The sequence below is a fragment of the Scyliorhinus torazame genome, chromosome 18 (genome assembly GCF_047496885.1).
Source record: "Scyliorhinus torazame isolate Kashiwa2021f chromosome 18, sScyTor2.1, whole genome shotgun sequence".
NCBI classification, from domain to species: domain Eukaryota; kingdom Metazoa; phylum Chordata; class Chondrichthyes; order Carcharhiniformes; family Scyliorhinidae; genus Scyliorhinus; species Scyliorhinus torazame.
In genome coordinates, this window is record NC_092724.1 from 43,972,165 (window position 1) to 43,987,719 (window position 15,555).

At 46.6% G+C, this 15,555-nt stretch overlaps 1 protein-coding gene across 3 annotated transcripts in view; it reads right to left on the reverse strand.

The window, feature by feature from the left end:
- LOC140395177 (phospholipid-transporting ATPase ABCA1-like) overlaps window positions 1-15,555 on the reverse strand; it is a 246,267-nt gene that overhangs the window by 71,229 nt on the left and 159,483 nt on the right. For 2 of the 3 annotated variants that reach the window (XM_072482683.1, XM_072482682.1), the window contains exons 25-30: window positions 10,688-10,890; window positions 6,028-6,076; window positions 4,477-4,581; window positions 2,378-2,401; window positions 1,406-1,554; window positions 357-481 (exon numbers count right to left, since the gene is read on the reverse strand). In XM_072482683.1, the coding sequence (XP_072338784.1) occupies window positions 357-481; window positions 1,406-1,554; window positions 2,378-2,401; window positions 4,477-4,581; window positions 6,028-6,076; window positions 10,688-10,890 (655 nt within the window). The remainder of the gene's footprint in view (window positions 1-356; window positions 482-1,405; window positions 1,555-2,377; window positions 2,402-4,476; window positions 4,582-6,027; window positions 6,077-10,687; window positions 10,891-15,555) is intronic. The other variant, XM_072482684.1, reaches the window with a different exon arrangement.

Genomic DNA, 15,555 nt, shown 5'->3' on the forward strand with positions numbered 1-15,555 from the left:
TTGTTCAAATGTTTTTGACCTATCTCTGAATATTCAATAGATGCAGGACTAGACATTATGTGCAGACTGACATTATCAAATGGTCCATAATGTTTCCAGTAGGCGGGTTGGAAAAATGGCTGGATTTTCTGGAGTTTTGCTTGATTCATTTTGGAAAATCAGGGAATATTTATACAAACTTTCCCTAGGAGCTAGTAGCCTGGATAGGGCAGACTGAACATGTGTTGGAAAAGGATTGCAATCAAAGTTCTCTTTGGGGTTCTGACCCCAGACCTTCCTGCTACAAAAATAGTGCAATGTTCAACATTCATCGCTGGTTGTTTCGGACTCTTGAAAGATATAATAAAGTTGAGTACCTGATGAAGGTGTACTGTTCTCCATATATCCAGGGATTCAGTTCCAATGGTGGATATTTCCCAAATGGAGGCACAATCATACTGAAGAACAGAGCGACAAACACAAACAATGCAGGAAGCACAATCTGGGAAAGATAAAACAGGAATCATCCATTGGTTCATTTAACCCAGTACCAATGGGCCTTGTTCCATACATAGTTTAGAGCTCCACAGCATTGATGTGCTGTGTGCTATGTGAACCAGTGATACACAAGGGCTCAGTTAAACAAGGACCCTGTCAATGAAGGTGTGTTGACTTGGATGCTGCAATTAAGACCAAGGGAGAAATCTCCAGGTCCATTTTAACTGCCCTCCTTGCTCATTTTCAGCCAGGTTGGAAGAGGGGGGCAAGAAGGAGGATTTCAAGCCCCCTCAGTGTCAGCGTACAGCACCCCCAGGCAGGTTGAATACAAGTTAGATGTTGAGTAAAGGTCCCCCTGCGCTGTCCCACAGAAATGCGCCCCATGCTTCACCAATACGACAGTTCCATTGCCCACGCAGGTCATCTTGAGCATGGTCACGGAGTAGAGTTGAACTGAGGATCTTTTTTGTTGTGGACCCACAGGAATGAGGTTGAAAGTGGCCAAACTAATTCCACATCGGAGTGACACTTGGTGAGCTTGGGCAAGCGAACGCACTGTTGAACAGCCCAGTGACAATCACTGTCTAGGTGATACGTGGCTACATGGATGAGGCACCAGATGGGAGCAGGCAGCTGGTGACTATATATCTCAGCAACTCTACTGCTTTTTGTGGGGGAAGGCGGGGGGGGGGGGGGAATCTGGGAATTGCCAACAAGCCGGTCAAGATATATTCTTCCCTAATTGCTTGGGAGGTGGTCAGCCTTCATCGTGAACCATTGGATAGTGGTTTGATGCAGCTGGGCCGCTTCAAATTGTATATGAAACGGTCAACTACATCAGTGGGGGATTGGGAGCCATGAATAATGAGAGTGTGGGCTGTGTGTGTAAAGAGAAGGTGGAAAAACTGTAAATAAAATAAAAAATTACCTGAGCAAAAAGTCCTCTGCAGCTTCGGCGAGCATAGAGAAAGCGCTTGACGAACAAGGAATGGAACTGCTGTCTGGTGAGCTGCCAACCTTGTAACTGGTATGAACCTCTGCCCTCCACACGGTGCATGGCATCTGTTTCCTTGGGTTCTGAGCAAAAGGTACAAAGGAAACTTTTATTATGAAAAGCTTGATGCTTTTACCTTAATACCTTATAAAATAACCAGCCTGTTAAATTACTAGGTTGGTGAAGATTGCGAATCATTCGACAAACAATAATGGAGACCTGGAGAAGAGTCATATTGGCCATGAAAGGTTAATTAACTCCGTTTCTCTCTCCACAGATGCTGCCAGACCTGCTGAGTTTATACGGCATTTTCTGTTCTTATTTCAGATTTCCAGCATCCGCAATATTTTGCCTTTAAACAATAACTGATGTTACTTTGTGTTCTTTTTATTTTCTAAAATTCCCCTCAGTAAAGTTGACTGGTGGTGAGGGTGCAGTTAAGAAAATGATCAACTTAAACATGTAATGTCGGAACTCCCCCCCAAAATATTCTCTTCTCGGTTCTCACTTTCCCCGGATACCAGGCACCTTCACAGAGACAAACATTGAGCTTCCGTAAGGGACGTCACAGCCAGTCCTGTTCAGACTTTCACACACGTGCAGATTCCAGTGAATTCATGATCAGGAATTCCCTGTCAGTTGTCTTCCCTTTAAACCAGGGACAGAGTTCCCTAACATCAGTCCCACTTGAGGTCAGCGAGCTCAGCACAGACCACAGATTCTATATCCTTAACCCTGTCACTGATAATCAGTTTCTTTTTTAAATGTCACTCTAAGAGTAAATGAAGTTAAGTATTGGACAAATGCAAAAGGCTTTACGATCAAACAGCGTCAATTTAGGTTTTGTGCACACTACAAACAGATTAACGTCAATCAAAACTGTATCCAATTTATATTAATTCATACCTTTTGTTCGGACACTCCTTTTTACTGGCATTTGGGAAGCATTAGAAAAAGAGAGACAATATGTTCAATATAAAAACATTTAGGAAATAAGCTCCACGTAATAATCTTTCTGCCACATTCCTAGGCATACAGTTACCACAATTGGAACAAGTGGTAGAGGGACCTAAATTTAGCAGTATTTTTAACGTTAAATTTAGCCTAACAGCCAGAGCCCATTGAGAAAAAACAGCACATTCTTTTTATTAATAACCCTCTTCATTTTAAATGATGTGGAGATGCCGCCGCTGGACTGGGGTGGGCATAGTAAGAAGTCTCACAACACCAGGTTAAAGTCCAACAGGTTTGGGGCAGCATGGTAGCACAGTGGTTAGCATAGCTGCTTCACAGCTCCAGGATCCCAGGTTCAATTCCCGGCTTGGGTCACTGTCTGTCTGGAGTCTGCACGTTCTCCTCGTATCTGCATGGGTTTCCTCCGGGTGCTCCGGTTTCCTCCCACATTCCAAACATGTGCAGGTTGGGTGGATTGGACATGATAAATTGCCCTTAGTCTCCCCCCAAAAAAAGGTTAAGTGGGGTTACTGGGTAATGGGGATAGGGTGGCGGCGTGGGCTCAGGTAGGCTGCTCTTTCCAAGAGCCGGTGCAGACTCGATGGGCCGAATGGCCTCCTTCTGCACTGTATGTTCTATGTTTATTTACAATCACAAGAATGTGAATCTTTAGAGGTAAACAAGTTTTTCCAGGTACAAACAGTGAGAGTGGAGTGAGGGGTAATCAAGGTGTGAATTGTCTCAAGCCAGTTAGTAGGATTCTGCAAACCTGGGCAGTATGGTGGGGGTTACATGTAATGTGACATGAACCAGAGATCCCAGTTGAGGCCGTCCTCATGCATGCAAAACCTGGCTACCAGTTTAGGGTGGCATGGTGATACAGTGGTTAGCACTGCTGCTTCACAGCTCCAGCGACCCAGGTTCAATTCCAGCCTTGGGCGACTGTCTGTGTGGAGTTTGTACTTTCTCCCCGTGACTGCGTGGGTTTCCTCGGGGTGCTCCGGTTTCCTCCCACAGTCCAAAGATGTGCAAGTTAGGTGGATTGGCCGTGATAAATTGCCCCTTAGTGTCCAAAAGGTTAAATGGGTTCACTGGGTTAAGGGGATAGGGTGAAGGCTTGGTATTAAGTAGGGTGCTCTTTCCAAGGGCTGGTGCAGACTCAATGGGCTGAATGGCCTCCTTCTGCACTGTAAATTCTATGATTCTGAAGATTCACAACCCAACCATTCTTCACAATCCAATCTGTAATTGTCTCTCCCATATATGCTGTGATTATGAACCTGCCTCCACTTCACTTGATGAAGGAGCAGTGCTCCGAAAGCTTGTGGTTTCAAATAAACCTGTTGGACTTTAACCTGTGTTGTGAGACTTCTTAATGTGCCCATTTTAAACGAAGCATTTTCACTTTTTTGCCATTTTACTCTGTTGTTTTTAGACCAGCGCCCTCTGGCTGTGAGAGCCTCTCGGGCTAGAATTGATACTGCCTGCGGTTGGCCACTGTGAAGTTGACAGGGAGATCCCCGCTCACGAATCCTCACCCTCCCTCCACCTCCGAAATTCCTGACTGCGACCTGTGCTCAACATTTTCCTGCTTGTTGCCGCTCGTGCTGCCAAATGATCGGAACAGCAAGACTTTCCATTGCCTTTCCTTTAGCCCTTTGGGTTCTGCAATGGATTTCCAAGGAGTGCCTGCCGTTCCTTCAACCCCATTCCTGATTTCCCTTGCCTATCACTCCTGGCTAGTGTTGCTCCCAAACGGCCATCAGTGAGAGAGAGCCTGGATAGTAATTTCTGTCAGACTATTCAACTTTGAGGATGGGCACTGTCAAGACCAATGACAACACAGAATAGTGGCTGGATCAGGAGATCAGGCTCACAAAGGCTAAAAAAACTCCACCGTGACAGTCACCCCAGCTGGAAAGAGCGAATGGCCTGGGAATTAACGCTGGGTCCTTTCTGGCCTGTATGGTTTAGTATCACATTAGTTAGGGGGAAGGTCTAATAGGCAACAAATTGTCCCCAAAATTGATTAGGGTCGTTGACTTTATTACCGGGTTCTGGGTCAGGCATCTCGAAATCTCCTTCCTCACTGACCGGCTGCAGAGTGTGCTCACTGGACCTTGAACATCGGACTCTTTTAATAGGGACATTTCCATCTGCAACATCCGAGAAAAATAACAAGTGACACAAATAAAACTGGAGGAGGTAAAACCACTAGAAAGTTCAGAGTAAGGTGGTGGATGAACACAAGCCTTTCATCTGTTATACCCTGATCACGGGTCAACATTTGGCTCCAAAAATTGACAAATAGCCAAAACTGGCTCAGCATGGAATTCCGCCACAGAACCGAATCTCTCATTGGTATAAATGCAATGGGCCCCTGACCAATCCTTGGCTGTGTGCATATCTGCGTGTTGCGCTGCATGGTCCCTTTAATGTTGCCCTGCATGCACACATCTGTAAGTGAAACTTGGTTGTGCGCAGCCTGTTTGCCTGTAGGTATGTTCTGGATTGCTGCGCAGTCGCACATCCGTGCAGTTTAGAGCAAATGCTGCTCGTAACTTGGAATCTTGGTGATTTAATATATTCCTTCCCCCATCTCTCATCATCCAGCCACTCAGATTAATGTGATTAAGCAAAATTAAAACTCTCCGGCACTGCAGATGTCCCAGATTCTTAAATGAGAACAGGGTCTGAGCGGGAGCAAAGAGGTAAAACTGGAGTTACTGACAGCTCCTTTGGCTCAGCTGCATTGCGAGTGCAATACTTATATTCATGTGGGGGCCAGTTTAGCTCAGCTGGCTGGACAGCTGGTTTGTGATACAGAACGAGGCCAACAGCGTGGGTTCAACTCCCGTACAGGCTGAGGTTATTCATGAAGGTCCCGCCTTCCAAACCTTGCCCCTCCCCTGAAGTTTGGTGATCCTCAGGTTAAATCGTCATCAGTCAGCCCTCCCCCTCAAAGGGGAAAGCAGCCTATAGTCATCTGGGACTATGGTGACTTTACACAGTACGAGGCCTGCCTCGGAATTAAGTGCTGGCAATGCTGATCCTTAAAGGGCACAGAAACATTAAGACATTAAGTCCAACTAGTTCACTTTCTAATATGTAGGTAGCTGCACAATTCAATAATAATGGCGTTATTGACTAACAATAGCAACACAACAGACACAGAAAGGGTACCCAGGCGTGGTGAGCTTTGGAAACCAAAGTCACATTTTCCATCTCAAGCTTGCTTAGAGCAAATCACGTTTCAAATTACTCATACTGTACAGCAAAATGTACACGTGTGCGTACCTAAAGAGGCAATATCAATTAATGAATCTCCGGCAAATCGGATGTCATCACTTCAAATATATATTGGCTGAGCTAAACCTTGCTCATTTGCTTTTTGTGAAAAGTTTTTTTTGCTCTATCCTTAGACTGAGACATTGAAATCTGACTGCAACATCCCTATAGCAAGCCTGGCGGAGCCTAATTCACTCAGCACGGACTTGGTGCGAGGTCGGGGGCCTATAAATAGGCTTTCCTAAATAAAGTAAATATTGGTGAAGAGTGATTGAGAACGACGTGAAAATGTAAAACAATAATCTTTAAATTACCTGCAACATCACTGTCCACTCCTGTGCTTTCAGCCACTTTGAGAAAAATCTAGAAGATATACCACACATATCAATTACATTTTTATAAGCACTTTCCACAACCACTGAATGCCTCAAAGTTCCTTATAGCCAATGAAGTACTTTTAAGTCACTGTTGTAAAATATGAAATAAGGCAGCCAATTTGCACACAACAAAGTCACATAAACAACAATAAGGTAATGTTTTATTTTTCTACAATGCTGGTTGAGGGATAAATATTGCCCAGGAGGCTGAGGGAACTCACCTGCTCTTGTTTTAAATAGTGCCGGGAGGTGCCAGGACCGGCAGAGCCGGGTGACACAGTGGCCTCTGAAGCTCACCCCATCCCATGGAGACCCCCAGGGACCTACGGGCACCGTCCCGGAGGAGAGAGCACTGGGGGCCGACCCGGGGCCTACCACCAAGGAGACAATGGCAGTCTTCACCTCACCCAAATCCCCCCCCTCCTGACACCAGCAAATTTAAAGGTGAACAGGCAGAACAGGTGGCATGGCGATGCCACTGACACCGCTAAGTCGGCCGGGCCCTCCAGCTCCAGGTCCTCCAGAGGATCTCCGCCAAGGGCATCAAAGGCAGCAGACTGACTCCTCCTCTGATATCCTGGGGATAAAGCTAGATGTTGTGGTAGAGCATGGAAGGTGAATAAGATTGAGGATCAATGAACGGGCACTGGAAGCACGGGGGGAGGTGGGGGACACAATTTGTCGTCAGGGAAAATGGGGGTTTTGAATGTTCACTATTAAAACATGTTACATCTCATACATGTGAAGCCTCTACCACATACATTATTCTGCACAGCAGGCCTGCCCACACCCCCCCTACAGCAAGAGCTCCTGATGCAGAATTTGTGCAGGTAAGGGCGATGAAAGTGCTGGCAGCAGGCAGACAGGAGTCAGACCTTGGCATAAACTGAGGAGCACCACAGCTTACCTCACAGCAGGTGGTCATTACTCCTGCCTTGTGTAGTGACCCACTGACAATGCCGACACAGGCCCATCACTGGAGTGATGTTACGCAGATCCTGGGAGGGTGAAACAGGGTAATCAGGGGAGGGTCGGGGAATGGAGTGGACTGGGGGCAGGGTGGAAATGGGTGGGAAGGAGGGGAATGGGGTTGGGGGAGTGGATGGTGTCATAATATGCACCCATGCATATCAGGAGGTAAAGACAGGCAGTGACGGACACCCAGGTTAGCCAATCAACACACAGGACAGAACACAACCAATCACCAGACAGAACACTAGAGGGGGGCTTCCTACTATAAAACACACGAGGCATCAACACTCCGCCATTTTCCACTGGTGACAACTGTAGTGACAGTCAGGGTGTATATATCAGTCAGCACCTTCTACACGTGGATCAGAGCTAGCCTGGTCTAGTTAGTTAGAGTTAGTACACTTAGAGTGTCAACCCACAGCCAGCTGTGTGCATTGTTACAGAAGTTCAATAAATCGGATTGAACCAACGCCTAAGTTTGGTGTATGCTTGACAGTCCAACTGCATCCTGTTTCAGTCTGTGTTACCCTAGGATGAATAACATGACAGATGGTTGGGAGGGAGGGGGTGCTCTGTTGATAGGGGGGCGGGGGGGGGGGGGGGGGGGGGTGTATAGTGGTGCACCTCCAGAGTGGTCCAGGCATCGGAGCTGCATTTGCAGCATCCCGATGCACCACTCAATGACAGCACAGGTGGCAGCATAGGTCTCGTTATATCGGGTCTCCTCTTCAGGCTCTGGGCACTGCACTGCACTGCACTGCACTGCAGCCCCCCCCCCCCCCCCCCCAAGGAGTGCCCCTTGAAGTTGCCATTTATTGGAATAAATGGGCAAATGCTGTTTCCATTGCCAGGAAGTCTGGAAATCAGAAGTTTAAGATAATTAGGTTGGGAAAAATGAGGAGAAATTGTTGGCAGTGGTGGGCGGGTAGGTAACCAATGCCCAGATTTAAAATAATTGGTGAAGTGATTTTGTTTTTAAAACACAGAATTATGATGATCTGAAATATGCTGCCTGAAAGGCAGGTGAAGAAGGTTCAATGTTGACTCCAAGGAAATAGGATAAATACACGAGAAGTAACCTTTCAACGGTATTCGGGGTGGTGAAATGGGACTAATTAGACAGTTCTTTCAAAGAGCTGGAACAGGCAAAATGGACTCCTTATGTGCTGTAAGGTATTAATATATACAAATGTACGCTCCATAATAGTGCAGCCTTGACTGCGGAGAAACTGGTGAGAGCATATTTTGAACAGGAACCTGCAGCTAAACGCGGTCTCCTAATCCCATATCGCACAAAGCCCATAATCCACACCATTGTACAAGATAATTTTAACCAGCGACCAATCTGAAATGAATACCCCATTTACCCATAACCCTCAAAACCTTTCCTCTGCATGGCCAGTTGAATGATCCTGAAGTCGAGAGTGAGAACGATTTGAACAACATCAATTCTACCACGAGCATACCAAAAGTGCACGGTCTGGCAAAGTTAGAAATGCAGGTCTCTTTAATGGTAAACCAAGCTTCAGAGTGAGTTGAGAGCAGGTGATGTTCATTGAAGCCTGTACTTCAGAGCTGGGGTTTCCCCACAGTTAGGGATGTCCTTCTGGACAGGTAGAGGGTACAGAAGGAGTGGAAACCAATGTTTGTACTGAACTACAGGACCACAATAAAACCATCAGAATGTCTTTATTTTTAAATTAATTTGCAGGATGTGCTGGTTAGATCAGCATTTATTTCCCACGTCTAGTTGTCCTTGAGCTACCTTCCTGGACTGCAGCAGACCCTGAGGTGTAGTTACACCCACAATGCTGTTAGGGAGGGAGTTCCAGGATTTTGACCCAGCAAGAGTGGTAAGTGGATAATTCGGTAAATGGACAGTACACTCTGTTGTCACGGATGACACCCGGCAGCCAATTTGCACACAGCAAACCACAATAAGAGACATGGCTAGATGATTTGTTCCATTATTGATTGAGGGACAAATATTGTAAACAAAAAACCCATGGAGGTGTGAGGGGTAGGGAATGGAAGTCTCTTGTTCTTCTTCTAGAGTCCCATTGGATCTTCTATGATGTGGAGATGCTGGCGTTGGACTGGGGTGAGCACAGTAAGAAGTCTTACAACACCAGGTTAAAGTCCAACAGGTTTGTTTCACTTCACTAGCTTTCGGAGCACTGCTCCTTCCTCAGGTGAGTGAAGAGGATGGTTCCACAACCGCATATATAGAAAAAGGTCAATGATACAAGACGATACTTTGAATGCGAGTCTTTGCTGGTAATTAAGTCTTTACAGGTCCAGACAGAGCGACTGGAGAGAGGGATTATCACAGGTTAAAGAGGTGTGAATTGTCTCAAGCCAAGACAGTTGCCAGGAATTTGCAAACCCAGGCCAGATGGTGGGGGGTGAATGTAATGAGACATGAATCCAAGGTCTTGGCGCACTCCGAAAGCTAGTGATTTGAAACAAACCTGGTGGACTTTAACCTGGTGTTGTAAGACTTCTTACTGGATCTTTTATGTTCACCTGTGGATTGACATAGAGGGAGCTTTACTCTGAATCTAACTCATTACCTACCTGCCCTGGAAGTTTCACTCAATTGCAACCTGTGCTGCCTCTGAACGGGGGATACAGCCACGGAGGGCCTGATGTGGGAAAGTCTTCTATCCCTCAATCCAAGAAACACAACATTTATAAAAACAAAGACTTTTAAATATAATTCATTGATCATGTGTTGGTCAAAATAGATGCCAGATAAGAGGAAGTTCTTTCTTTCAAAATCAACAAAAACCAACAAGAATGTTCAATTTTACCCTTCTATAAATCCCCCTCCAAAAATAAAAACAATAACTTGTTGATAATGCTCTTGTAAAGTGCTTTGTGATATTTCATTTCATTAAATGAAGGGTAGCATTGTGGATCGCACAATTGCTTCACAGCTCCAGGGTCCCAGGCTAGATTCCGGCTTGGGTCACTGTCTGTGCGGAGTCTGCACATCCTCCCCGTGTGTGCGTGGGTTTCTTCCGGGTGCTCCGGTTTCCTCCCACAGTCCAAAGATGTGCAGGTTAGGTGGATTGGCCATGATAAATTGTCCTTCGTGTCCAAAAAATTGCCCTTAGTGTTGGGTGCGGTTACTGGGTTATGGAGATAGGGTGGAGGTGTTGACCTTGGGTCGGGTGCACTTTCTAAGAGCCGGTGCAGACGCGATGAGCCGAATGGCCTCCTGCTGCACTGTAAATTCTATCTATCTAAAGAGGCTGTACGAATATGACACTGAGCCACATACACAGATAACTTGATAACGGAGTAGGTATGAATGAGCATCTGACAAAGGAGGAAAGAGTAAGTGAGCTGGAAAGGCTTAAACAGTGAACTCTAAAACCTGGGGCCTCGACGGTTGAAAACAAACACTGCCAATACCACAGCAAAGAAAATAATGAATGCGCAGGAGGCCAGGATTGGAGGAATGTGGAGATCATGGAGGGTTGTATGGTGGGAGGTAGTTAGAGAGATGGGGAGGAACGAGGCCAAGAGGAGATTTGGACGAAGGGATGAGAACATAAAGAAAACATAAGTCATTGCTGGACCATCCTCATATTTTAGTCCATCCCTTGGGTGTGCTTACCTCTTCGAGGCTGGTGTCTGAGATTCCATAACTGGAAATACCGAGTTCACAGAGACGGTTGTCCAATTCCTGGAAGAGTTCCACAAAAGCACCATCTTTTGCTCCAACATAGGGTAAAATATAAGTCATTTCGTGCCCAAAATCTTCTACCAGACGGGCATTGGAGACATATTTCTGAACCAGTGTTAAGACGGCCGATACATCTAGGAAAGTCAAAAAACAACGAGCCAAACATGATATCCACTCCCTTGATCTCAGGTTCATGATTGGCTTATCATGCAAGCCATGGGAAAAGGGCACAGGATTCTGCCCTTTATATTGAAAAGGGATGGGACTGAGTCTTAGGGCAAATTTATGTCCCCAACCTTAACATTTTAGCCTAAAACGATCAGTGGGATTTAAAATTAATACGACACACGTGAATCTTGAAGAACCTTTGCTATTTTGATGAACCACAAGAACATGTCCAGAAACATATACCCATAGGAGTTTTAATTATTTATCTTTTATTACATTTAGATGTGGGCAAATAAAAGCTTTCAATTAAAAAACAAAACAAATTTTCCCAGTGACATCAAATATCTTCTGATTGACCTCCAGGTCCTAAAGCCAGTTTGAACGGAGGATACACTGATAATTTGACACTAAAATTAATTGTTTGATGTTGCTCCTTTAAATATTTTACAATGTTAAAGGTGCCACATAATGGAAGTTGTTGTCGCCAACAACTGATCCAGCTCTCAGAGTCCGTCCTTACCCAGCGTTAGAACACAGAACACTCCCAGCAAAATATGGTAACCTGCAAGACCACGATTACACCACCAAAAGGCGCCGGACACCAACATGGCTGAAGGACACCGCGACACACCCGGAATCCATATCTAGATTAAGCCACTCGAAGACCCAGTCACCGTCATTCGATATCACACCATCATGCACTAGTTCAATTCTGAGACCAGCCTTGGGTTCACTTCAAGTACTCGCTCAGATTCACTGTTGAGCAAAACACTTTAACTGATGTAAAAACACTTTAAAATACATGAATGATTAAAAGCTAGCTTTGCTTGCTCTCTTTTCCTCCTCTCCCATATCCAGACCCCAAGAAACATTCAAAAATGGGAAGGCTACAGATGAAAACCTAGAGACGCATGGAGCAAGACACCCGCCAAGTCCCATGGGGAGAGGCTTCAGGAGCCATAATAGGAGAAACAGAACTGAATATTATGAATTTAATAGTGAATAATGTATCATAACCAGAGGGAAATTGCAATAAAATTAAATGAAAACTACTCTCCTTAAATCAAATTCTTCTGTAATGGACATAGATTCATTGGAGTTAAAATTTCACCTTGTAAGAAGAATCGCCGCGGGGGCCTTTTTCAGCGACCCCCGACCGGCGCCATGGTGACCGCGCGGGTGCGATTGCCGCCGATTTGCCAGTTGCTGGAGAATTGCGGCCCAGAGTTGGAGACGTGTGGCGGAAATTTCCCGCGCCCCCCGCGATTCTCCGACCCGGCGCAGACTCGGAGAATCCAGCCCCTTGTCTAAGGCCTGCTCCTGAACCAAATCTCTCTTCTCTCCCGAACAGGCACCAGCAGGTCAGGGTAGAGGAGTAGGGCCAACGTAAGCCCCAACCCATCTCAGAGGAGGATGCAGAGAAGCCATCCGAGGAAAATCAGTCTGGGCGTTCTCCTGCATCCTCCACTAGCGGAGTGACACACATCCCGGTGAGTCATAGTTTTAGATTAGGTTTGGGGTCAATTTCTGGAGGATACATCAGGCAGAGGCAGCGAAAAGTCCCTGCAACTTGGAGGGATGCTGGAGATCCAGTCGGATGAAGAGTCTCATCAAATGGCTGTTGAGATAATTCTGGGGATGCAACAACAGGTGGGGGAACATCAGACACAGGTGCGAGAGGCAGTCAACAGTCTGGAGCAAAGAATGGAGGAGTCTATCAGTGTTTGTCTGATGTCATGGCTCTGACATGCAAGTGCCTCGAGGTCACCATGGGAAGGGTGGCGCCCACATTGGAAACCTTGGTTTAGGAAGGTTTTGCCAGATATGCACTCGGATCTGCATCCACTATTAAAGGCATTGGTGGGATCCGGCAAGTGAAGGGTGGTGGTGATGGTGGTGTTGAGTTGGGTCCTCCTCCAGCTGTTCCTTCTGATCAACGAGTCAGGAACAGGCTCTCTGACAGCCACAGGGAGGATGACCATCCTGGAGCCCTCCACACAAGACATTCCAACGGTGTCCACCCCCCTCCGAATACTCTGTCTTTGACCGAAAAACTCCAGCTGATCAGGTGAGGGCGTATCTGTCCCTGAGCAGGAGACGCGCATCAGGCCTCCAGAGGATGTCTGCCAAAATCATCACAGAAAACAGGGCATATTAGTAAGCAGGCTGCCTCCACCTCTGCTGTGGATTTCAGGGCTGCACCAGATGTAGCGGTAGGGTTAGGAAATATTGACATACTTTTGCGTCATTAGAGGTGTTCAATTGATGTTGTCATGGGAGAGTACCTTTAAGAAATGGATGTTTAAGCAATGTACCTTTAAGAAATGGAGCTGAACTTTGGTAGAAAGTTAGAGGAATGGCAGGGAAGGGAGTGCAATGTTCCTCCTGCAGGATGTTTGAGGTGAGGGATGCAGTTAGTGTCCCTGCTGATTTTACCTGCAGGAAGTGCTGCCATCTCCAGCTCCTCCAAGACCGAGTTAGGGAACTGGAGCTGGAGTTGGAAGAACTTCGGATCATTCGGGAGGCAGAAGGGGTCATAGATAGCAGCTTCAGGGAATTAGTTACACCAAAGATTGGAGATAGGTGGGTAACTGTAAGAGGGACTGGGAAAAAGCAATCAGTGCAGGGATCCCCTGCGGTCGTTCCCCTGAGAAACAAGTATACCGCTTTGGATACTTGTGGGGGGGAACGACTTACCAGGGGTAAGCCATGGGGTACGGGCCTCTGGCACGGAGTCTGTCCCTGTTGCTCAGAAGGGAAGGGGGAGAGGAGCAGAGCATTAGTAATTGGGGACTCTATAGTCAGGGGCACAGATAGGAGATTTTGTGGGAGCGTGAGAGACTCACGTTTGGTATGTTGCCTCCCAGGTGCAAGGGTACATGATGTCTCGGATCGTGTTTTCCGGGTCCTTAGGGGGAGGGGGAGCAGCCCCAAGTCGTGGTCCACATTGGCACTAACGACATAGGTAGGAAAGGGGACAAGGATGTCAGGCAGGCTTTCAGGGAGGTAGGATGGAAGCTCAGAACTAGAACAAACAGAGTTGTTATCTCTGGGTTGTTGCCCGTGCCACGTGATAGTGAGATGAGGAATAGGGAGAGAGAGCATTTAAACACGTGGCTACAGGGATGGTGCAGGCGGGAGGGATTCAGATTTCTGGATAACTGGGGCTCTTTCTGGGGAAGGTGGGACCTCTACAGACAGGATGGTCTACATCTGAACCCGAGGGGCACAAATATCCTGGGGGGGAGATTTGTTAGTGTTCTTTGGGGGGGTTTAAACTAATGCAGCAGGGGCATGGGAACCTGGATTGTAGTTTTAGGGTAAGGGAGAATGAGAGTATAGAGGTCAGGAGCAGAGATTTGACGTCGCAGGAGGGCAATTATGATGCCATTAGACGTGACTTGGGGGGAGATAAGGTGGAGAAGTAGGCTGCAAGTGTTGGGCACACTGGATAAGTGGGGCTTGTTCAAGGATCAGCTACTGCATGTTCTTGATAAGTATGTACCGGTCAGGCAGGGAGGAAGGCGTCGAGCGAGGGAACCGTGGTTTACCAAGGAAGTGGAATCTCTTGTTAAGAGGAAGAAGGAGGCCTATGTGAAGATGAGGTGTGAAGTTTCGGTTGGGGCGATGGACAGTTACAAGGTAGCGAGGAAGGATCTAAAGAGAGAGCTAAGACGAGCAAGGAGGGGACATGAGAAGTATTTGGCAGGAAGGATCAAGGAAAACCCAAAAGCTTTCTATAGGTATGTCAGGAATAAGCGAATGACTAGGGAAAGAGTAGGACCAGTCAAGGACAGGGATGGGAAATTGTGTGTGGAGTCTGAAGAGATAGGCGAGATACTAAATGAATATTTTTCGTCAGTATTCACTCAGGAAAAAGATAATGTTGTGGAGGTGAATGCTGAGCCACAGGCTAATAGAATAGATGGCATTGCGGTACATAGGGAAGAGGTGTTGGCAATTCTGGACAGGCTGAAAATAGATAAGTCCCCGGGACCTGATGGGATTTATCCTAGGATTCTCTGGGAGGCCAGGGAAGAGATTGCTGGACCTTTGGCTTTGATTTTTATGTCATCATTGGCTACAGGAATAGCGCCAGAGGACTGGAGGACAGCAAATGTGGTCCCTTTGTTCAAAAAGGGGAGCAGGGACAACCCCGGCAACTATAGACCGGTGAGCCTCACGTCTGTAGTGGGTAAAGTCTTGGAGGGGATTATAAGAGACAAGATTTATAATCATCTAGATAGGAATAATATGATCAGGGATAGTCAGCATGGCTTTGTGAAGGGTAGGTCATGCCTCACAAACCTTATTGAGTTCTTTGAGAAGGTGACTGAACAGGTTGACGAGGGTAGAGCAGTTGATGTGGTGTATATGGATTTCAGCAAAGCGTTTGATAAGGTTCCCCACGGTAGGCTATTGCAGAAAATACGGAGGCTGGGGATTGAGGGTGATTTAGAGATGTGGATCAGAAATTGGCAAGCTGAAAGAAGACAGAGGGTGGTGGTTGATGGGAAATGTTCAGAATGGAGTACAGTCACAAGTGGAGTACCACAAGGATCTGTTCTGGGGCCGTTGCTGTTTGTCATTTTTATCAATGACCTAGAGGAAGGCGCAGAAGGGTGGGTGAG